Below are 25532 nucleotides of genomic sequence, written 5' to 3'. Positions count from 1 at the left end.
TGTAATATTTGTAAATAATTTTTTTTAACATGCTAGAAATATTTAAGACAGTAAAATGCCCCCAAAAAGCAAGCATCTTTTACAAATTAATTCTTAAAATGAGTGAAGAAAAAAAAATAATCAGTTCTTAATTTCACAACCCAATCAAGTCAAAATGGCACAATAAAAAAGCAAGTTTGAAAATCTAGATTGTCTGACTAAATGAATTCTTGTAAATTGGCAGATATATTCAAGATTGATAGGATCTTACCATAACAGATAGGAATAGGTGCTGAAAGGGTCCCGTTATCACACATGAGCTCTGTTGAAGTGCCCATACCAGTAGAGTAACCCATGTTACAGGCTATAACAATACTTGCATTATGGTTCAAAGAAGCAGCCGTTGGTTGATCTGAGAAAGGAATTGCCTCTATTTCACAGTTATCTGTAAGAGGGGAAAAAACGGGATACCTGCGTAACAATATTACTAACAATGACAACATACTAGATTATTATTCAATCAATTGGGGCCACCAACAATTTACAAGTGTAATATCTTTAAAAGAAATATTTGTCTCAATATACATGCCACGAACAGAGAGCTATCCATCTTTTAGGAATTGATCCTTAAGGTACGTGAAATAAACAAATGCTCAGTTCTTAAGTAAGAAAATACAATCACAACCACATAAAGACAAAGTGGCACATTCAAAAGAGAAAAACAGTTTGCAAATCGGCATAATCGTGACCACTCACTACTCGCGCATCACTATTGTGTGGTTAGTAGTCCCCAAATCCAACATGTGGAGCGCCTCCAGCAGTCTCACCTGAATCACACGATTCAATAAAGCAGCAGTGCTGACTATGAAAACTACTATAAAATAATTATTCACAAAAAACGCCATTCATATAATGATACAATGCTATTTTCATTGACAATAAATGACATTTGAACTTGATCATGCCACCTAAGACTTGTCAGTGGTACTTGATTAACCCTATAGAAACATTTTATAGACTAAACTTTGAAAGATATGACAGAAATCCAATAACATACCTTCAAAAAGTTCATTGACCTTAAATAACCTTTGACTGTGGTCATCTGAATTAAGACTCGCATGAAATGTTTAATGATACCTGATTACTCTTTTGTCCAAGTTTTATGAACTAGATCCATACACTTTTAAAGTTATGATGGTTATGCAACAAATACCCCCAACATGGCATTGACCTTGGTCATATGACCTGAAACTCGAACAGGATGTTTGATACTTGATTACTTTTTATTTTTATATGTCCCAGTTTTATGAATTAGATCCATAGACTTTCAAAGTTATGATGGAAGATGCCAAATGTCTCGTATTTTTCATAATGCAATACCCATACCGGTAGAGCAGCCAATGTTGGAGGCTATAACGATACCTGTATCATTTTCGAAAGAATCAAATGTTCTTTGATTTGAGAAAGGAATTGCATCTACGTCACATTTTTCTATAAGAGGGAAAAAGGGATACCTCAGTAACAATATTACCAACAAAAATGACATACTTATTGTTTAATCAATTAGAGCCCCCCCCCCAAAAAAAAAAAAAAAAAACCTGCCTTTGTAATATTTGTAAATAATTTTTTTTAACATGCTAGAAATATTTAAGACAGTAAAATGCCCCCAAAAAGCAAGCATCTTTTACAAATTAATTCTTAAAATGAGTAAAGAAAAAAAAATAATCAGTTCTTAATTTCACAACCCAATCAAGTCAAAATGGCACAATAAAAAAGCAAGTTTGAAAATCTAGATTGTCTGACTAAATGAATTCTTGTAAATTGGCAGATATATTCAAGATTGATAGGATCTTACCATAACAGATAGGAATAGGTGCTGAAAGGGTCCCGTTATCACACATGAGCTCTGTTGAAGTGCCCATACCGGTAGAGTAACCCATGTTACAGGCTATAACAATACTTGCATTATGGTTCAAAGAACCAGCCGTTGGTTGATCTGAGAAAGGAATTGCCTCTATTTCACAGTTATCTGTAAGAGGGGAAAAAACGGGATACCTGCGTAACAATATTACTAACAATGACAACAAACTAGATTATTATTCAATCAATTGGGGCCACCAACAATTTACAAGTGTAATATCTTTAAAAGAAATATTTGTCTCAACATACATGCCACGAACAGAGAGCTATCCATCTTTTAGGAATTGATCCTTAAGGTACGTGAAATAAACAAATGCTCAGTTCTTAAGTAAGAAAATACAATCACAACCACATAAAGACAAAGTGGCACATTCAAAAGAGCAAAACAGTTTGCAAATCGGCATAATCGTGACCACTCACTACTCGCGCATCACTATTGTGTGGTTAGTAGTCCCCAAATCCAACATGTGGAGCGCCTCCAGCAGTCTCACCTGAATCACACGATTCAATAAAGCAGCAGTGCTGACTATGAAAACTACTATAAAATAATTATTCACAAAAAACGCCATTCATATAATGATACAATGCTATTTTCATTGACAATAAATGACATTTGAACTTGATCATGCCACCTAAGACTTGTCAGTGGTACTTGATTAACCCTATAGAAACATTTTATAGACTAAACTTTGAAAGATATGACAGAAATCCAATAATATACCTTCAAAAAGTTCATTGACCTTAAATGACCTTTGACTGTGGTCATCTGAATTAAGACTCGCATGAAATGTTTAATGATACCTGATTACTCTTTTGTCCAAGTTTTATGAACTAGATCCATACACTTTTAAAGTTATGATGGTTATGCAACAAATACCCCCAACATGGCATTGACCTTGGTCATATGACCTGAAACTCGAACAGGATGTTTGATACTTGATTACTTTTTATTTTTATATGTCCCAGTTTTATGAATTAGATCCATAGACTTTCAAAGTTATGATGGAGGATGCCAAATGTCTCGTATTTTTCATAATGCAATACCCATACCGGTAGAGCAGCCAATGTTGGAGGCTATAACGATACTTGTATCATTGTCCAAAGAATCAAATGTTGTTTGATTTGAGAAAGGAATTGCATCTACGTCACATTTTTCTATAAGAGGGAAAAAGGGATACCTCAGTAACAATATTACCAACAAAAATGACATACTTATTGTTTAATCAATTAGAGCCCCCCCCAAAAAAAAAAAAAAAAAAAAAAACCTGCCTTTGTAATATTTGTAAATAATTTTTTTTAACATGCTAGAAATATTTAAGACAGTAAAATGCCCCCAAAAAGCAAGCATCTTTTACAAATTAATTCTTAAAATGAGTAAAGAAAAAAAAATAATCAGTTCTTAATTTCACAACCCAATCAAGTCAAAATGGCACAATAAAAAAGCAAGTTTGAAAATCTAGATTGTCTGACTAAATGAATTCTTGTAAATTGGCAGATATATTCAAGATTGATATGATCTTACCATAACAGATAGGAATAGGTGCAGAAAGGGTCCCGTTATCACACATGAGCTCTGTTGAAGTGCCCATACCGGTAGAGTAACCCATGTTACAGGCTATAACAATACTTGCATTATGGTTCAAAGAACCAGCCGTTGGTTGATCTGAGAAAGGAATTGCCTCTATTTCACAGTTATCTGTAAGAGGGGAAAAAACGGGATACCTGCGTAACAATATTACTAACAATGACAACAAACTAGATTATTATTCAATCAATTGGGGCCACCAACAATTTACAAGTGTAATATCTTTAAAAGAAATATTTGTCTCAATATACATGCCACGAACAGAGAGCTATCCATCTTTTAGGAATTGATCCTTAAGGTACGTGAAATAAACAAATGCTCAGTTCTTAAGTAAGAAAATACAATCACAACCACATAAAGACAAAGTGGCACATTCAAAAGAGAAAAACAGTTTGCAAATCGGCATAATCGTGACCACTCACTACTAGCGCATCACTATTGTGTGGTTAGTAGTCCCCAAATCCAACATGTGGAGCGCCTCCAGCAGTCTCACCTGAATCAAACGATTCAATAAAGCAGCAGTGCTGACTATGAAAACTACTATAAAATAATTATTCACAAAAAACGCCATTCATATAATGATACAATGCTATTTTCATTGACAATAAATGACATTTGAACTTGATCATGCCACCTAAGACTTGTCAGTGGTACTTGATTAACCCTATAGAAACATTTTATAGACTAAACTTTGAAAGATATGACAGAAATCCAATAATATACCTTCAAAAAGTTCATTGACCTTAAATGACCTTTGACTGTGGTCATCTGAATTAAGACTCGCATGAAATGTTTAATGATACCTGATTACTCTTTTGTCCAAGTTTTATGAACTAGATCCATACACTTTTAAAGTTATGATGGTTATGCAACAAATACCCCCAACATGGCATTGACCTTGGTCATATGACCTGAAACTCGAACAGGATGTTTGATACTTGATTACTTTTTATTTTTATATGTCCCAGTTTTATGAATTAGATCCATAGACTTTCAAAGTTATGATGGAGGATGCCAAATGTCTCGTATTTTTCATAATGCAATACCCATACCGGTAGAGCAGCCAATGTTGGAGGCTATAACGATACTTGTATCATTGTCCAAAGAATCAAATGTTCTTTGATTTGAGAAAGGAATTGCATCTACGTCACATTTTTCTATAAGAGGGAAAAAGGGATACCTCAGTAACAATATTACCAACAAAAATGACATACTTATTGTTTAATCAATTAGAGCCCCCCCAAAAAAAAAAAAAACCTGCCTTTGTAATATTTGTAAATAATTTTTTTAACATGCTAGAAATATTTAAGACAGTAAAATGCCCCCAAAAAGCAAGCATCTTTTACAAATTAATTCTTAAAATGAGTAAAGAAAAAAAAATAATCAGTTCTTAATTTCACAACCCAATCAAGTCAAAATGGCACAATAAAAAAGCAAGTTTGAAAATCTAGATTGTCTGACTAAATGAATTCTTGTAAATTGGCAGATATATTCAAGATTGATAGGATCTTACCATAACAGATAGGAATAGGTGCAGAAAGGGTCCCGTTATCACACATGAGCTCTGTTGAAGTGCCCATACCGGTAGAGTAACCCATGTTACAGGCTATAACAATACTTGCATTATGGTTCAAAGAACCAGCCGTTGGTTGATCTGAGAAAGGAATTGCCTCTATTTCACAGTTATCTGTAAGAGGGGAAAAAACGGGATACCTGCGTAACAATATTACTAACAATGACAACATACTAGATTATTATTCAATCAATTGGGGCCACCAACAATTTACAAGTGTAATATCTTTAAAAGAAATATTTGTCTCAACATACATGCCACGAACAGAGAGCTATCCATCTTTTAGGAATTGATCCTTAAGGTACGTGAAATAAACAAATGCTCAGTTCTTAAGTAAGAAAATACAATCACAACCACATAAAGACAAAGTGGCACATTCGAAAGAGAAAAACAGTTTGCAAATCGGCATAATCGTGACCACTCACTACTCGCGCATCACTATTGTGTGGTTAGTAGTCCCCAAATCCAACATGTGGAGCGCCTCCAGCAGTCTCACCTGAATCACACGATTCAATAAAGCAGCAGTGCTGACTATGAAAACTACTATAAAATAATTATTCACAAAAAACGCCATTCATATAATGATACAATGCTATTTTCATTGACAATAAATGACATTTGAACTTGATCATGCCACCTAAGACTTGTCAGTGGTACTTGATTAACCCTATAGAAACATTTTATAGACTAAACTTTGAAAGATATGACAGAAATCCAATAATATACCTTCAAAAAGTTCATTGACCTTAAATGACCTTTGACTGTGGTCATCTGAATTAAGACTCGCATGAAATGTTTAATGATACCTGATTACTCTTTTGTCCAAGTTTTATGAACTAGATCCATACACTTTTAAAGTTATGATGGTTATGCAACAAATACCCCCAACATGGCATTGACCTTGGTCATATGACCTGAAACTCGAACAGGATGTTTGATACTTGATTACTTTTTATTTTTATATGTCCCAGTTTTATGAATTAGATCCATAGACTTTCAAAGTTATGATGGAGGATGCCAAATGTCTCGTATTTTTCATAATGCAATACCCATACCGGTAGAGCAGCCAATGTTGGAGGCTATAACGATACTTGTATCATTGTCCAAAGAATCAAATGTTCTTTGATTTGAGAAAGGAATTGCATCTACGTCACATTTTTCTATAAGAGGGAAAAAGGGATACCTCAGTAACAATATTACCAACAAAAATGACATACTTATTGTTTAATCAATTAGAGCCCCCCCAAAAAAAAAAACCTGCCTTTGTAATATTTGTAAATAATTTTTTTTAACATGCTAGAAATATTTAAGACAGTAAAATGCCCCCAAAAAGCAAGCATCTTTTACAAATTAATTCTTAAAATGAGTGAAGAAAAAAAAATAATCAGTTCTTAATTTCACAACCCAATCAAGTCAAAATGGCACAATAAAAAAGCAAGTTTGAAATTCTAGATTGTCTGACTAAATGAATTCTTGTAAATTGGCAGATATATTCAAGATTGATAGGATCTTACCATAACAGATAGGAATAGGTGCAGAAAGGGTCCCGTTATCACACATGAGCTCTGTTGAAGTGCCCATACCGGTAGAGTAACCCATGTTACAGGCTATAACAATACTTGCATTATGGTTCAAAGAACCAGCCGTTGGTTGATCTGAGAAAGGAATTGCCTCTATTTCACAGTTATCTGTAAGAGGGGAAAAAACGGGATACCTGCGTAACAATATTACTAACAATGACAACAAACTAGATTATTATTCAATCAATTGGGGCCACCAACAATTTACAAGTGTAATATCTTTAAAAGAAATATTTGTCTCAACATACATGCCACGAACAGAGAGCTATCCATCTTTTAGGAATTGATCCTTAAGGTACGTGAAATAAACAAATGCTCAGTTCTTAAGTAAGAAAATACAATCACAACCACATAAAGACAAAGTGGCACATTCAAAAGAGAAAAACAGTTTGCAAATCGGCATAATCGTGACCACTCACTACTCGCGCATCACTATTGTGTGGTTAGTAGTCCCCAAATCCAACATGTGGAGCGCCTCCAGCAGTCTCACCTGAATCACACGATTCAATAAAGCAGCAGTGCTGACTATGAAAACTACTATAAAATAATTATTCACAAAAAACGCCATTCATATAATGATACAATGCTATTTTCATTGACAATAAATGACATTTGAACTTGATCATGCCACCTAAGACTTGTCAGTGGTACTTGATTAACCCTATAGAAACATTTTATAGACTAAACTTTGAAAGATATGACAGAAATCCAATAATATACCTTCAAAAAGTTCATTGACCTTAAATGACCTTTGACTGTGGTCATCTGAATTAAGACTCGCATGAAATGTTTAATGATACCTGATTACTCTTTTGTCCAAGTTTTATGAACTAGATCCATACACTTTTAAAGTTATGATGGTTATGCAACAAATACCCCCAACATGGCATTGACCTTGGTCATATGACCTGAAACTCGAACAGGATGTTTGATACTTGATTACTTTTTATTTTTATATGTCCCAGTTTTATGAATTAGATCCATAGACTTTCAAAGTTATGATGGAAGATGCCAAATGTCTCGTATTTTTCATAATGCAATACCCATACCGGTAGAGCAGCGCATGTTGGAGGCTATAACGATACCTGTATCATTTTCGAAAGAATCAAATGTTCTTTGATTTGAGAAAGGAATTGCATCTACGTCACATTTTTCTATAAGAGGGAAAAAGGGATACCTCAGTAACAATATTACCAACAAAAATGACATACTTATTGTTTAATCAATTAGAGCCCCCCCCAAAAAAAAAAAAAAAAAACCTGCCTTTGTAATATTTGTAAATAATTTTTTTTAACATGCTAGAAATATTTAAGACAGTAAAATGCCCCCAAAAAGCAAGCATCTTTTACAAATTAATTCTTAAAATGAGTAAAGAAAAAAAAATAATCAGTTCTTAATTTCACAACCCAATCAAGTCAAAATGGCACAATAAAAAAGCAAGTTTGAAAATCTAGATTGTCTGACTAAATGAATTCTTGTAAATTGGCAGATATATTCAAGATTGATAGGATCTTACCATAACAGATAGGAATAGGTGCTGAAAGGGTCCCGTTATCACACATGAGCTCTGTTGAAGTGCCCATACCGGTAGAGTAACCCATGTTACAGGCTATAACAATACTTGCATTATGGTTCAAAGAACCAGCCGTTGGTTGATCTGAGAAAGGAATTGCCTCTATTTCACAGTTATCTGTAAGAGGGGAAAAAACGGGATACCTGCGTAACAATATTACTAACAATGACAACAAACTAGATTATTATTCAATCAATTGGGGCCACCAACAATTTACAAGTGTAATATCTTTAAAAGAAATATTTGTCTCAACATACATGCCACGAACAGAGAGCTATCCATCTTTTAGGAATTGATCCTTAAGGTACGTGAAATAAACAAATGCTCAGTTCTTAAGTAAGAAAATACAATCACAACCACATAAAGACAAAGTGGCACATTCAAAAGAGCAAAACAGTTTGCAAATCGGCATAATCGTGACCACTCACTACTCGCGCATCACTATTGTGTGGTTAGTAGTCCCCAAATCCAACATGTGGAGCGCCTCCAGCAGTCTCACCTGAATCACACGATTCAATAAAGCAGCAGTGCTGACTATGAAAACTACTATAAAATAATTATTCACAAAAAACGTCATTCATATAATGATACAATGCTATTTTCATTGACAATAAATGACATTTGAACTTGATCATGCCACCTAAGACTTGTCAGTGGTACTTGATTAACCCTATAGAAACATTTTATAGACTAAACTTTGAAAGATATGACAGAAATCCAATAATATACCTTCAAAAAGTTCATTGACCTTAAATGACCTTTGACTGTGGTCATCTGAATTAAGACTCGCATGAAATGTTTAATGATACCTGATTACTCTTTTGTCCAAGTTTTATGAACTAGATCCATACACTTTTAAAGTTATGATGGTTATGCAACAAATACCCCCAACATGGCATTGACCTTGGTCATATGACCTGAAACTCGAACAGGATGTTTGATACTTGATTACTTTTTATTTTTATATGTCCCAGTTTTATGAATTAGATCCATAGACTTTCAAAGTTATGATGGAGGATGCCAAATGTCTCGTATTTTTCATAATGCAATACCCATACCGGTAGAGCAGCCAATGTTGGAGGCTATAACGATACTTGTATCATTGTCCAAAGAATCAAATGTTGTTTGATTTGAGAAAGGAATTGCATCTACGTCACATTTTTCTATAAGAGGGAAAAAGGGATACCTCAGTAACAATATTACCAACAAAAATGACATACTTATTGTTTAATCAATTAGAGCCCCCCCCCCAAAAAAAAAAAAAAAAAACCTGCCTTTGTAATATTTGTAAATAATTTTTTTTAACATGCTAGAAATATTTAAGACAGTAAAATGCCCCCAAAAAGCAAGCATCTTTTACAAATTAATTCTTAAAATGAGTAAAGAAAAAAAAATAATCAGTTCTTAATTTCACAACCCAATCAAGTCAAAATGGCACAATAAAAAAGCAAGTTTGAAAATCTAGATTGTCTGACTAAATGAATTCTTGTAAATTGGCAGATATATTCAAGATTGATAGGATCTTACCATAACAGATAGGAATAGGTGCAGAAAGGGTCCCGTTATCACACATGAGCTCTGTTGAAGTGCCCATACCGGTAGAGTAACCCATGTTACAGGCTATAACAATACTTGCATTATGGTTCAAAGAACCAGCCGTTGGTTGATCTGAGAAAGGAATTGCCTCTATTTCACAGTTATCTGTAAGAGGGGAAAAAACGGGATACCTGCGTAACAATATTACTAACAATGACAACAAACTAGATTATTATTCAATCAATTGGGGCCACCAACAATTTACAAGTGTAATATCTTTAAAAGAAATATTTGTCTCAACATACATGCCACGAACAGAGAGCTATCCATCTTTTAGGAATTGATCCTTAAGGTACGTGAAATAAACAAATGCTCAGTTCTTAAGTAAGAAAATACAATCACAACCACATAAAGACAAAGTGGCACATTCGAAAGAGCAAAACAGTTTGCAAATCGGCATAATCGTGACCACTCACTACTCGCGCATCACTATTGTGTGGTTAGTAGTCCCCAAATCCAACATGTGGAGCGCCTCCAGCAGTCTCACCTGAATCACACGATTCAATAAAGCAGCAGTGCTGACTATGAAAACTACTATAAAATAATTATTCACAAAAAACGCCATTCATATAATGATACAATGCTATTTTCATTGACAATAAATGACATTTGAACTTGATCATGCCACCTAAGACTTGTCAGTGGTACTTGATTAACCCTATAGAAACATTTTATAGACTAAACTTTGAAAGATATGACAGAAATCCAATAATATACCTTCAAAAAGTTCATTGACCTTAAATGACCTTTGACTGTGGTCATCTGAATTAAGACTCGCATGAAATGTTAATGATACCTGATTACTCTTTTGTCCAAGTTTTATGAACTAGATCCATACACTTTTAAAGTTATGATGGTTATGCAACAAATACCCCCAACATGGCATTGACCTTGGTCATATGACCTGAAACTCGAACAGGATGTTTGATACTTGATTACTTTTTATTTTTATATGTCCCAGTTTTATGAATTAGATCCATAGACTTTCAAAGTTATGATGGAGGATGCCAAATGTCTCGTATTTTTCATAATGCAATACCCATACCGGTAGAGCAGCCAATGTTGGAGGCTATAACGATACTTGTATCATTGTCCAAAGAATCAAATGTTCTTTGATTTGAGAAAGGAATTGCATCTACGTCACATTTTTCTATAAGAGGGAAAAAGGGATACCTCAGTAACAATATTACCAACAAAAATGACATACTTATTGTTTAATCAATTAGAGCCCCCCCCCAAAAAAAAAAAAAAAAACCTGCCTTTGTAATATTTGTAAATAATTTTTTTAACATGCTAGAAATATTTAAGACAGTAAAATGCCCCCAAAAAGCAAGCATCTTTTACAAATTAATTCTTAAAATGAGTGAAGAAAAAAAAATAATCAGTTCTTAATTTCACAACCCAATCAAGTCAAAATGGCACAATAAAAAAGCAAGTTTGAAAATCTAGATTGTCTGACTAAATGAATTCTTGTAAATTGGCAGATATATTCAAGATTGATAGGATCTTACCATAACAGATAGGAATAGGTGCTGAAAGGGTCCCGTTATCACACATGAGCTCTGTTGAAGTGCCCATACCGGTAGAGTAACCCATGTTACAGGCTATAACAATACTTGCATTATGGTTCAAAGAACCAGCCGTTGGTTGATCTGAGAAAGGAATTGCCTCTATTTCACAGTTATCTGTAAGAGGGGAAAAAACGGGATACCTGCGTAACAATATTACTAACAATGACAACAAACTAGATTATTATTCAATCAATTGGGGCCACCAACAATTTACAAGTGTAATATCTTTAAAAGAAATATTTGTCTCAATATACATGCCACGAACAGAGAGCTATCCATCTTTTAGGAATTGATCCTTAAGGTACGTGAAATAAACAAATGCTCAGTTCTTAAGTAAGAAAATACAATCACAACCACATAAAGACAAAGTGGCACATTCAAAAGAGCAAAACAGTTTGCAAATCGGCATAATCGTGACCACTCACTACTCGCGCATCACTATTGTGTGGTTAGTAGTCCCCAAATCCAACATGTGGAGCGCCTCCAGCAGTCTCACCTGAATCACACGATTCAATAAAGCAGCAGTGCTGACTATGAAAACTACTATAAAATAATTATTCACAAAAAACGTCATTCATATAATGATACAATGCTATTTTCATTGACAATAAATGACATTTGAACTTGATCATGCCACCTAAGACTTGTCAGTGGTACTTGATTAACCCTATAGAAACATTTTATAGACTAAACTTTGAAAGATATGACAGAAATCCAATAATATACCTTCAAAAAGTTCATTGACCTTAAATGACCTTTGACTGTGGTCATCTGAATTAAGACTCGCATGAAATGTTTAATGATACCTGATTACTCTTTTGTCCAAGTTTTATGAACTAGATCCATACACTTTTAAAGTTATGATGGTTATGCAACAAATACCCCCAACATGGCATTGACCTTGGTCATATGACCTGAAACTCGAACAGGATGTTTGATACTTGATTACTTTTTATTTTTATATGTCCCAGTTTTATGAATTAGATCCATAGACTTTCAAAGTTATGATGGAGGATGCCAAATGTCTCGTATTTTTCATAATGCAATACCCATACCGGTAGAGCAGCCAATGTTGGAGGCTATAACGATACTTGTATCATTGTCCAAAGAATCAAATGTTGTTTGATTTGAGAAAGGAATTGCATCTACGTCACATTTTTCTATAAGAGGGAAAAAGGGATACCTCAGTAACAATATTACCAACAAAAATGACATACTTATTGTTTAATCAATTAGAGCCCCCCCCCCAAAAAAAAAAAAAAAAAACCTGCCTTTGTAATATTTGTAAATAATTTTTTTTAACATGCTAGAAATATTTAAGACAGTAAAATGCCCCCAAAAAGCAAGCATCTTTTACAAATTAATTCTTAAAATGAGTGAAGAAAAAAAAATAATCAGTTCTTAATTTCACAACCCAATCAAGTCAAAATGGCACAATAAAAAAGCAAGTTTGAAAATCTAGATTGTCTGACTAAATGAATTCTTGTAAATTGGCAGATATATTCAAGATTGATAGGATCTTACCATAACAGATAGGAATAGGTGCAGAAAGGGTCCCGTTATCACACATGAGCTCTGTTGAAGTGCCCATACCGGTAGAGTAACCCATGTTACAGGCTATAACAATACTTGCATTATGGTTCAAAGAACCAGCCGTTGGTTGATCTGAGAAAGGAATTGCCTCTATTTCACAGTTATCTGTAAGAGGGGAAAAAACGGGATACCTGCGTAACAATATTACTAACAATGACAACAAACTAGATTATTATTCAATCAATTGGGGCCACCAACAATTTACAAGTGTAATATCTTTAAAAGAAATATTTGTCTCAATATACATGCCACGAACAGAGAGCTATCCATCTTTTAGGAATTGATCCTTAAGGTACGTGAAATAAACAAATGCTCAGTTCTTAAGTAAGAAAATACAATCACAACCACATAAAGACAAAGTGGCACATTCAAAAGAGCAAAACAGTTTGCAAATCGGCATAATCGTGACCACTCACTACTCGCGCATCACTATTGTGTGGTTAGTAGTCCCCAAATCCAACATGTGGAGCGCCTCCAGCAGTCTCACCTGAATCAAACGATTCAATAAAGCAGCAGTGCTGACTATGAAAACTACTATAAAATAATTATTCACAAAAAACGCCATTCATATAATGATACAATGCTATTTTCATTGACAATAAATGACATTTGAACTTGATCATGCCACCTAAGACTTGTCAGTGGTACTTGATTAACCCTATAGAAACATTTTATAGACTAAACTTTGAAAGATATGACAGAAATCCAATAATATACCTTCAAAAAGTTCATTGACCTTAAATGACCTTTGACTGTGGTCATCTGAATTAAGACTCGCATGAAATGTTTAATGATACCTGATTACTCTTTTGTCCAAGTTTTATGAACTAGATCCATACACTTTTAAAGTTATGATGGTTATGCAACAAATACCCCCAACATGGCATTGACCTTGGTCATATGACCTGAAACTCGAACAGGATGTTTGATACTTGATTACTTTTTATTTTTATATGTCCCAGTTTTATGAATTAGATCCATAGACTTTCAAAGTTATGATGGAGGATGCCAAATGTCTCGTATTTTTCATAATGCAATACCCATACCGGTAGAGCAGCCAATGTTGGAGGCTATAACGATACTTGTATCATTGTCCAAAGAATCAAATGTTCTTTGATTTGAGAAAGGAATTGCATCTACGTCACATTTTTCTATAAGAGGGAAAAAGGGATACCTCAGTAACAATATTACCAACAAAAATGACATACTTATTGTTTAATCAATTAGAGCCCCCCCCCCCAAAAAAAAAAAAAAACCTGCCTTTGTAATATTTGTAAATAATTTTTTTTAACATGCTAGAAATATTTAAGACAGTAAAATGCCCCAAAAAGCAAGCATCTTTTACAAATTAATTCTTAAAATGAGTAAAGAAAAAAAAATAATCAGTTCTTAATTTCACAACCCAATCAAGTCAAAATGGCACAATAAAAAAGCAAGTTTGAAAATCTAGATTGTCTGACTAAATGAATTCTTGTAAATTGGCAGATATATTCAAGATTGATAGGATCTTACCATAACAGATAGGAATAGGTGCTGAAAGGGTCCCGTTATCACACATGAGCTCTGTTGAAGTGCCCATACCGGTAGAGTAACCCATGTTACAGGCTATAACAATACTTGCATTATGGTTCAAAGAACCAGCCGTTGGTTGATCTGAGAAAGGAATTGCCTCTATTTCACAGTTATCTGTAAGAGGGGAAAAAACGGGATACCTGCGTAACAATATTACTAACAATGACAACAAACTAGATTATTATTCAATCAATTGGGGCCACCAACAATTTACAAGTGTAATATCTTTAAAAGAAATATTTGTCTCAATATACATGCCACGAACAGAGAGCTATCCATCTTTTAGGAATTGATCCTTAAGGTACGTGAAATAAACAAATGCTCAGTTCTTAAGTAAGAAAATACAATCACAACCACATAAAGACAAAGTGGCACATTCGAAAGAGAAAAACAGTTTGCAAATCGGCATAATCGTGACCACTCACTACTCGCGCATCACTATTGTGTGGTTAGTAGTCCCCAAATCCAACATGTGGAGCGCCTCCAGCAGTCTCACCTGAATCACACGATTCAATAAAGCAGCAGTGCTGACTATGAAAACTACTATAAAATAATTATTCACAAAAAACGCCATTCATATAATGATACAATGCTATTTTCATTGACAATAAATGACATTTGAACTTGATCATGCCACCTAAGACTTGTCAGTGGTACTTGATTAACCCTATAGAAACATTTTATAGACTAAACTTTGAAAGATATGACAGAAATCCAATAATATACCTTCAAAAAGTTCATTGACCTTAAATGACCTTTGACTGTGGTCATCTGAATTAAGACTCGCATGAAATGTTTAATGATACCTGATTACTCTTTTGTCCAAGTTTTATGAACTAGATCCATACACTTTTAAAGTTATGATGGTTATATATGCAACAAATACCCCCAACATGGCATTGACCTTGGTCATATGACCTGAAACTCGAACAGGATGTTTGATACTTGATTACTCTTTATTTTTATATGTCCCAGTTTTATGAATTAGATCCATAGACTTTCAAAGTTATGATGGAGGATGCCAAATGTCTCGTATTTTTCATAATGCAATACCCATACCGGTAGAGCAGCCAATGTTGGAGGCTATAACGATACTTGTATCATTGTCCAAAGAATCAAATGTTGTTTGATTTGAGAAAGGAATTGCATCTACGTCACATTTTTCTATAAGAGGGAAAAAGGGATACCTCAGTAACAATATTACCAACAAAAATGACATACTTATTGTTTAATCATATTAGAGCCCCCCCAAAAAAAAAAAAAAAACCTGCCTTTGTAATATTTGTAAATAATTTTTTTTAACATGCTAGAAATATTTAAGACAGTAAAATGCCCCCAAAAAGCAAGCATCTTTTACAAATTAATTCTTAAAATGAGTAAAGAAAAAAAAAATAATCAGTTCTTAATTTCACAACCCAATCAAGTCAAAATGGCACAATAAAAAAGCAAGTTTGAAAATCTAGATTGTCTGACTAAATGAATTCTTGTAAATTGGCAGATATATTCAAGATTGATAGGATCTTACCATAACAGATAGGAATAGGTGCAGAAAGGGTCCCGTTATCACACATGAGCTCTGTTGAAGTGCCCATACCGGTAGAGTAACCCATGTTACAGGCTATAACAATACTTGCATTATGGTTCAAAGAACCAGCCGTTGGTTGATCTGAGAAAGGAATTGCCTCTATTTCACAGTTATCTGTAAGAGGGGAAAAAACGGGATACCTGCGTAACAATATTACTAACAATGACAACAAACTAGATTATTATTCAATCAATTGGGGCCACCAACAATTTACAAGTGTAATATCTTTAAAAGAAATATTTGTCTCAATATACATGCCACGAACAGAGAGCTATCCATCTTTTAGGAATTGATCCTTAAGGTACGTGAAATAAACAAATGCTCAGTTCTTAAGTAAGAAAATACAATCACAACCACATAAAGACAAAGTGGCACATTCAAAAGAGAAAAACAGTTTGCAAATCGGCATAATCGTGACCACTCACTACTCGCGCATCACTATTGTGTGGTTAGTAGTCCCCAAATCCAACATGTGGAGCGCCTCCAGCAGTCTCACCTGAATCAAACGATTCAATAAAGCAGCAGTGCTGACTATGAAAACTACTATAAAATAATTATTCACAAAAAACGCCATTCATATAATGATACAATGCTATTTTCATTGACAATAAATGACATTTGAACTTGATCATGCCACCTAAGACTTGTCAGTGGTACTTGATTAACCCTATAGAAACATTTTATAGACTAAACTTTGAAAGATATGACAGAAATCCAATAATATACCTTCAAAAAGTTCATTGACCTTAAATGACCTTTGACTGTGGTCATCTGAATTAAGACTCGCATGAAATGTTTAATGATACCTGATTACTCTTTTGTCCAAGTTTTATGAACTAGATCCATACACTTTTAAAGTTATGATGGTTATGCAACAAATACCCCCAACATGGCATTGACCTTGGTCATATGACCTGAAACTCGAACAGGATGTTTGATACTTGATTACTTTTTATTTTTATATGTCCCAGTTTTATGAATTAGATCCATAGACTTTCAAAGTTATGATGGAGGATGCCAAATGTCTCGTATTTTTCATAATGCAATACCCATACCGGTAGAGCAGCCAATGTTGGAGGCTATAACGATACTTGTATCATTGTCCAAAGAATCAAATGTTCTTTGATTTGAGAAAGGAATTGCATCTACGTCACATTTTTCTATAAGAGGGAAAAAGGGATACCTCAGTAACAATATTACCAACAAAAATGACATACTTATTGTTTAATCAATTAGAGCCCCCCCCCAAAAAAAAAAAAAAACCTGCCTTTGTAATATTTGTAAATAATTTTTTTTAACATGCTAGAAATATTTAAGACAGTAAAATGCCCCCAAAAAGCAAGCATCTTTTACAAATTAATTCTTAAAATGAGTGAAGAAAAAAATAATAATCAGTTCTTAATTTCACAACCCAATCAAGTCAAAATGGCACAATAAAAAAGCAAGTTTGAAAATCTAGATTGTCTGACTAAATGAATTCTTGTAAATTGGCAGATATATTCAAGATTGATAGGATCTTACCATAACAGATAGGAATAGGTGCAGAAAGGGTCCCGTTATCACACATGAGCTCTGTTGAAGTGCCCATACCGGTAGAGTAACCCATGTTACAGGCTATAACAATACTTGCATTATGGTTCAAAGAACCAGCCGTTGGTTGATCTGAGAAAGGAATTGCCTCTATTTCACAGTTATCTGTAAGAGGGGAAAAAACGGGATACCTGCGTAACAATATTACTAACAATGACAACAAACTAGATTATTATTCAATCAATTGGGGCCACCAACAATTTACAAGTGTAATATCTTAAAAGAAATATTTGTCTCAACATACATGCCACGAACAGAGAGCTATCCATCTTTTAGGAATTGATCCTTAAGGTACGTGAAATAAACAAATGCTCAGTTCTTAAGTAAGAAAATACAATCACAACCACATAAAGACAAAGTGGCACATTCAAAAGAGCAAAAACAGTTTGCAAATCGGCATAATCGTGACCACTCACTACTCGCGCATCACTATTGTGTGGTTAGTAGTCCCCAAATCCAACATGTGGAGCGCCTCCAGCAGTCTCACCTGAATCACACGATTCAATAAAGCAGCAGTGCTGACTATGAAAACTACTATAAAATAATTATTCACAAAAAACGCCATTCATATAATGATACAATGCTATTTTCATTGACAATAAATGACATTTGAACTTGATCATGCCACCTAAGACTTGTCAGTGGTACTTGATTAACCCTATAGAAACATTTTATAGACTAAACTTTGAAAGATATGACAGAAATCCAATAATATACCTTCAAAAAGTTCATTGACCTTAAATGACCTTTGACTGTGGTCATCTGAATTAAGACTCGCATGAAATGTTTAATGATACCTGATTACTCTTTTGTCCAAGTTTTATGAACTAGATCCATACACTTTTAAAGTTATGATGGTTATATATGCAACAAATACCCCCAACATGGCATTGACCTTGGTCATATGACCTGAAACTCGAACAGGATGTTTGATACTTGATTACTTTTTATTTTTATATGTCCCAGCTTTATGAATTAGATCCATAGACTTTCAAAGTTATGATGGAGGATGCCAAATGTCTCGTATTTTTCATAATGCAATACCCATACGGTAGAGCAGCCAATGTTGGAGGCTATAACGATACTTGTATCATTGTCCAAGGAATCAAATGTTGTTTGATTTGAGAAAGGAATTGCATCTATGTCACATTTTTCTATAAGAGGGAAAAAGGATACCTCAGTAACAATATTACCAACAAAAATGACATACTTATTGTTTAATCAATTAGAGCCCCCCCCCCAAAAAAAAAAAAAAAACCTGCCTTTGTAATATTTGTAAATAATTTTTTTTAACATGCTAGAAATATTTAAGACAGCAAAATGCCCCCCCATTACGAAAATTTGTGTTTAAAAACAGATCTCCTCTGACACCCCAATTTCAAATCCAAGCTTCTCTCACTGCCCCCCCCCCCCCATCCCCGATATCAGCGGGAATGGTAATCCTTAAGTAAACAACCACACACTCTCCCAGATAATAATCCACCTTCCCCCCAAGGAGAAGTGACCTTCATACGGCCAGGCAGAGGGAGAGAGAGATGTTGCGGTTTCCAGTGCGGTGTTTGTTCAGCTCTTATCAGCAGCTGCAGTCGACCCCACCCCAGTTTAAACGAGAAAAACCTAACTTTCCCCAAAAACTGAAAATGGGGTGTCGATACCCCACTTGAGTTCCCATTGACTTACACGTAAGCCTTATCAGCAGTCAAATGAGTCCCACCCCAGTTTAAACGAGAGATTGAAGCTCTCCCAAAATCTGAAATTGGGGTTTCAGATTCCCAACCTGACCTCCCATTGACATAACACGCAGGGCAATGGGGTTCCTGTGTTATAAGCTGGTGGGGTATTTTTTAAACACAGGATTCACGTAATGCCAAAAGCAAGCATCTTTTACAAATTAATTCTTAAAATGAGTAAAGAAAAAAAAATAATCAGTTCTTAATTTCACAACCCAATCAAGTCAAAATGGCACAATAAAAAAGCAAGTTTGAAAATCTAGATTGTCTGACTAAATGAATTCTTGTAAATTGGCAGATATATTCAAGATTGATATGATCTTACCATAACAGATAGGAATAGGTGCAGAAAGGGTCCCGTTATCACACATGAGCTCTGTTGAAGTGCCCATACCGGTAGAGTAACCCATGTTACAGGCTATAACAATACTTGCATTATGGTTCAAAGAACAGCCGTTGGTTGATCTGAGAAAGGAATTGCCTCTATTTCACAGTTATCTGTAAGAGGGGAAAAAACGGATATACCTGCGTAACAATATTACTAACAATGACAACAAACTAGATTATTTTCAATCAATTGGGGCCACCAACAATTTACAAGTGTAATATCTTTAAAAGAAATATTTGTCTCAACATACATGCCACGAACAGAGAGCTATCCATCTTTTAGGAATTGATCCTTAAGGTACGTGAAATAAACAAATGCTCAGTTCTTAAGTAAGAAAATACAATCACAACCACATAAAGACAAAGTGGCACATTCAAAAGAGCAAAACAGTTTGCAAATCGGCATAATCGTGACCACTCACTACTCGCGCATCACTATTGTGTGGTTAGTAGTCCCCAAATCCAACATGTGGAGCGCCTCCAGCAGTCTCACCTGAATCACACGATTCAATAAAGCAGCAGTGCTGACTATGAAAACTACTATAAAATAATTATTCACAAAAAACGCCATTCATATAATGATACAATGCTATTTTCATTGACAATAAATGACATTTGAACTTGATCATGCCACCTAAGACTTGTCAGTGGTACTTGATTAACCCTATAGAAACATTTTATAGACTAAACTTTGAAAGATATGACAGAAATCCAATAATATACCTTCAAAAAGTTCATTGACCTTAAATGACCTTTGACTGTGGTCATCTGAATTAAGACTCGCATGAAATGTTTAATGATACCTGATAACTCTTTTGTCCAAGTTTTATGAACTAGATCCATACACTTTTAAAGTTATGATGGTTATATATGCAACAAATACCCCCAACATGGCATTGACCTTGGTCATATGACCTGAAACTCGAACAGGATGTTTGATACTTGATTACTTTTTATTTTTATATGTCCCAGCTTTATGAATTAGATCCATAGACTTTCAAAGTTATGATGGAGGATGCCAAATGTCTCGTATTTTTCATAATGCAATACCCATACCAGTAGAGCAGCCAATGTTGGAGGCTATAACGATACTTGTATCATTGTCCAAGAATCAAATGTTGTTTGATTTGAGAAAGGAATTGCATCTATGTCACATTTTTCTATAAGAGGGAAAAAGGATACCTCAGTAACAATATTACCAACAAAAATGACATACTTATTGTTTAATCAATTAGAGCCCCCCCCAAAAAAAAAAAAAAAACAACCTGCCTTTGTAATATTTGTAAATAATTTTTTTTAACATGCTAGAAATATTTAAGACAGTAAAATGCCCCCCAAAAGCAAGCATCTTTTACAAATTAATTCTTAAAATGAGTAAAGAAAAAAAAATAATCAGTTCTTAATTTCACAACCCAATCAAGTCAAAATGGCACAATAAAAAAGCAAGTTTGAAAATCTAGATTGTCTGACTAAATGAATTCTTGTAAATTGGCAGATATATTCAAGATTGATAGGATCTTACCATAACAGATAGGAATAGGTGCAGAAAGGGTCCCGTTATCACACATGAGCTCCGTTGAAGTGCCCATACCGGTAGAGTAACCCATGTTACAGGCGATAACAATACTTGCATTATGGTTCAAAGAACCAGCCGTTGGTTGATCTGAGAAAGGAATTGCCTCTATTTCACAGTTATCTGTAAGAGGGGAAAAAACGGGATACCTGCGTAACAATATTACTAACAATGACAACAAACTAGATTATAATCAATCAATTGGGGCCACCAACAATTTACAAGTGTAATATCTTTAAAAGAAATATTTGTCTCAATATACATGCCACGAACAGAGAGCTATCCATCTTTTAGGAATTGATCCTTAAGGTACGTGAAATAAACAAATGCTCAGTTCTTAAGTAAGAAAATACAATCACAACCACATAAAGACAAAGTGGCACATTCAAAAGAGCAAAAACAGTTTGCAAATCGGCATAATCGTGACCACTCACTACTCGCGCATCACTATTGTGTGGTTAGTAGTCCCCAAATCCAACATGTGGAGCGCCTCCAGCAGTCTCACCTGAATCACACGATTCAATAAAGCAGCAGTACTGACTATGAAAACTACTATAAAATAATTATTCACAAAAAACGCCATTCATATAATGATACAATGCTATTTTCATTGACAATAAATGACATTTGAACTTGATCATGCCACCTAAGACTTGTCAGTGGTACTTGATTAACCCTATAGAAACATTTTATAGACTAAACTTTGAAAGATATGACAGAAATCCAATAATATACCTTCAAAAAGTTCATTGACCTTAAATGACCTTTGACTGTGGTCATCTGAATTAAGACTCGCATGAAATTTAAATGATACCTGATTACTCTTTTGTCCAAGTTTTATGAACTAGATCCATACACTTTTAAAGTTATGATGGTTATGCAACAAATACCCCCAACATGGCATTGACCTTGGTCATATGACCTGAAACTCGAACAGGATGTTTGATACTTGATTACTTTTTATTTTTATATGTCCCAGTTTTATGAATTAGATCCATAGACTTTCAAAGTTATGATGGAGGATGCCAAATGTCTCGTATTTTTCATAATGCAATACCCATACCGGTAGAGCAGCCAATGTTGGAGGCTATAACGATACTTGTATCATTGTCCAAAGAATCAAATGTTGTTTGATTTGAGAAAGGAATTGCATCTACGTCACATTTTTCTATAAGAGGGAAAAAGGGATACCTCAGTAACAATATTACCAACAAAAATGACATACTTATTGTTTAATCAATTAGAGCCCCCCCCAAAAAAAAAAAAAAAAAAACCTGCCCTTGTAATATTTGTAAATAATTTTTTTTAACATGCTAGAAATATTTAAGACAGTAAAATGCCCCCAAAAAGCAAGCATCTTTTACAAATTAATTCTTAAAATGAGTGAAGAAAAAAAAATAATCAGTTCTTAATTTCACAACCCAATCAAGTCAAAATGGCACAATAAAAAAGCAAGTTTGAAAATCTAGATTGTCTGACTAAATGAATTCTTGTAAATTGGCAGATTATTCAAGATTGATAGGATCTTACCATAACAGATAGGAATAGGTGCAGAAAGGGTCCCGTTATCACACATGAGCTCTGTTGAAGTGCCCATACCGGTAGAGTAACCCATGTTACAGGCTATAACAATACTTGCATTATGGTTCAAAGAACCAGCCGTTGGTTGATCTGAGAAAGGAATTGCCTCTATTTCACAGTTATCTGTAAGAGGGGAAAAAACGGGATACCTGCGTAACAATATTACTAACAATGACAACAAACTAGATTATTATTCAATCAATTGGGGCCACCAACAATTTACAAGTGTAATATCTTTAAAAGAAATATTTGTCTCAACATACATGCCACGAACAGAGAGCTATCCATCTTTTAGGAATTGATCCTTAAGGTACGTGAAATAAACAAATGCTCAGTTCTTAAGTAAGAAAATACAATCACAACCACATAAAGACAAAGTGGCACATTCAAAAGAGCAAAACAGTTTGCAAATCGGCATAATCGTGACCACTCACTACTCGCGCATCACTATTGTGTGGTTAGTAGTCCCCAAATCCAACATGTGGAGCGCCTCCAGCAGTCTCACCTGAATCACACGATTCAATAAAGCAGCAGTGCTGACTATGAAAACTACTATAAAATAATTATTCACAAAAAACGTCATTCATATAATGATACAATGCTATTTTCATTGACAATAAATGACATTTGAACTTGATCATGCCACCTAAGACTTGTCAGTGGTACTTGATTAACCCTATAGAAACATTTTATAGACTAAACTTTGAAAGATATGACAGAAATCCAATAATATACCTTCAAAAAGTTCATTGACCTTAAATGACCTTTGACTGTGGTCATCTGAATTAAGACTCGCATGAAATGTTTAATGATACCTGATTACTCTTTTGTCCAAGTTTTATGAACTAGATCCATACACTTTTAAAGTTATGATGGTTATATATCCAACAAATACCCCCAATATGGCATTGACCTTGGTCATATGACCTGAAACTCGAACAGGATGTTTGATACTTGATTACTTTTTATTTTTATATGTCCCAGCTTTATGAATTAGATCCATAGACTTTCAAAGTTATGATGGAGGATGCCAAATGTCTCGTATTTTTCATAATGCAATACCCATACCGGTAGAGCAGCCAATGTTGGAGGCTATAACGATACTTGTATCATTGTCCAAGGAATCAAATGTTGTTTGATTTGAGAAAGGAATTGCATCTATGTCACATTTTTCTATAAGAGGGAAAAAGGGATACCTCAGTAACAATATTACCAACAAAAATGACATACTTATTGTTTAATCAATTAGAGCCCCCCCCAAAAAAAAAAAAAAAAAAAAAACCTGCCTTTGTAATATTTGTAAATAATTTTTTTTAACATGCTAGAAATATTTAAGACAGCAAAATGCCCCCCCATTACGAAAATTTGTGTTTAAAAACAGATCTCCTCTGACACCCCAATTTCAAATTCCAAGCTTCTCTCACTGCCCCCCCCCATCCCCGATATCAGCGGGAATGGTAATCCTTAAGTAAACAACCACACACTCTCCCAGATAATAATCCACCTTCCCCCCAAGGAGAAGTGACCTTCATACGGCCAGGCAGAGGGAGAGAGAGATGTTGCGGTTTCCAGTGCGGTGTTTGTTCAGCTCTTATCAGCAGCTGCAGTCGACCCCACCCCAGTTTAAACGAGAAAAACTTAACTTTCCCAAAAAACTGAAAATGGGGTGTCGATACCCCACTTGAGTTCCCATTGACTTACACGTAAGGCCTTATCAGCAGTCAAATGAGTCCCACCCCAGTTTAAACGAGAGAATTGAAGCTCTCCCAAAATCTGAAATTGGGGTTTCAGATTCCCCACCTGACCTCCCATTGACATAACACGCAGGGCAATGGGGTTCCTGTGTTATAAGCTGGTGGGGTATTTTTTAAACACAGGATTCACGTAATGCCATAAGCAAGCATCTTTTACAAATTAATTCTTAAAATGAGTAAAGAAAAAAAATAATCAGTTCTTAATTTCACAACCCAATCAAGTCAAAATGGCACAATAAAAAAGCAAGTTTGAAAATCTAGATTGTCTGACTAAATGAATTCTTGTAAATTGGCAGATATATTCAAGATTGATAGGATCTTACCATAACAGATAGGAATAGGTGCAGAAAGGGTCCCGTTATCACACATGAGCTCTGTTGAAGTGCCCATACCGGTAGAGTAACCCATGTTACAGGCGATAACAATACTTGCATTATGGTTCAAAGAACCAGCCGTTGGTTGATCTGAGAAAGGAATTGCCTCTATTTCACAGTTATCTGTAAGAGGGGAAAAAACGGGATACCTGCGTAACAATATTACTAACAATGACAACAAACTAGATTATTATTCAATCAATTGGGGCCACCAACAATTTACAAGTGTAATATCTTTAAAAGAAATATTTGTCTCAACATACATGCCATGAACAGAGAGCTATCCATCTTTTAGGAATTGATCCTTAAGGTACGTGAAATAAACAAATGCTCAGTTCTTAAGTAAGAAAATACAATCACAACCACATAAAGACAAAGTGGCACATTCAAAAGAGAAAAACAGTTTGCAAATCGGC

At 34.6% G+C, this 25532-nt stretch overlaps 1 protein-coding gene and 1 long non-coding RNA gene across 2 annotated transcripts; both read right to left on the bottom strand.

The window, feature by feature from the left end:
* Positions 1-759: 759 nt before the first annotated feature.
* On the bottom strand, positions 760-19883 carry LOC121421986. Its single transcript, XM_041616788.1, has 14 exons — positions 19773-19883; positions 17649-17822; positions 16068-16241; positions 14483-14656; positions 12902-13075; positions 11318-11491; positions 9738-9911; positions 8154-8327; positions 6572-6745; positions 4998-5171; positions 3422-3595; positions 1835-2008; positions 1366-1470; positions 760-806 (listed from the first exon to the last, which is right to left on the bottom strand). Exons 1-14 carry the CDS (start codon positions 19855-19857, stop codon positions 760-762), a joined length of 2151 nt encoding a protein of 716 aa, XP_041472722.1. The 5' UTR covers positions 19858-19883.
* A 1524-nt stretch (positions 19884-21407) lies between these two features.
* Positions 21408-25104, bottom strand: LOC121421783. The gene is made up of 3 exons (XR_005971045.1): positions 25066-25104; positions 22938-23111; positions 21408-21530 (listed from the first exon to the last, which is right to left on the bottom strand). It is a non-coding gene; the product is annotated as an uncharacterized LOC121421783 (long non-coding RNA).
* Positions 25105-25532: the final 428 nt, after the last annotated feature.

Source organism: Lytechinus variegatus, chromosome 9 (assembly GCF_018143015.1).
Source record: "Lytechinus variegatus isolate NC3 chromosome 9, Lvar_3.0, whole genome shotgun sequence".
Classification (NCBI taxonomy): Eukaryota; Metazoa; Echinodermata; class Echinoidea; order Temnopleuroida; family Toxopneustidae; genus Lytechinus; species Lytechinus variegatus.
This window is presented reverse-complemented; position numbering and strand designations above follow the sequence as displayed.

Coding starts and splice junctions, on each gene's coding strand:
- LOC121421986 (XM_041616788.1), bottom strand. CDS start 19,857: ATGGGTTACTCTACCGGTATGGGCACTTCAACAGAGCTCATGTGTGAT. Junction 16,242..17,648: donor ACCTATTCCTATCTGTTATG/GTAAGATCCTAT, acceptor CCCCTCTTACAG/ATAACTGTGAAATAGAGGCA. Junction 2,009..3,421: donor ACCTATTCCTATCTGTTATG/GTAAGATCATAT, acceptor CCCCTCTTACAG/ATAACTGTGAAATAGAGGCA.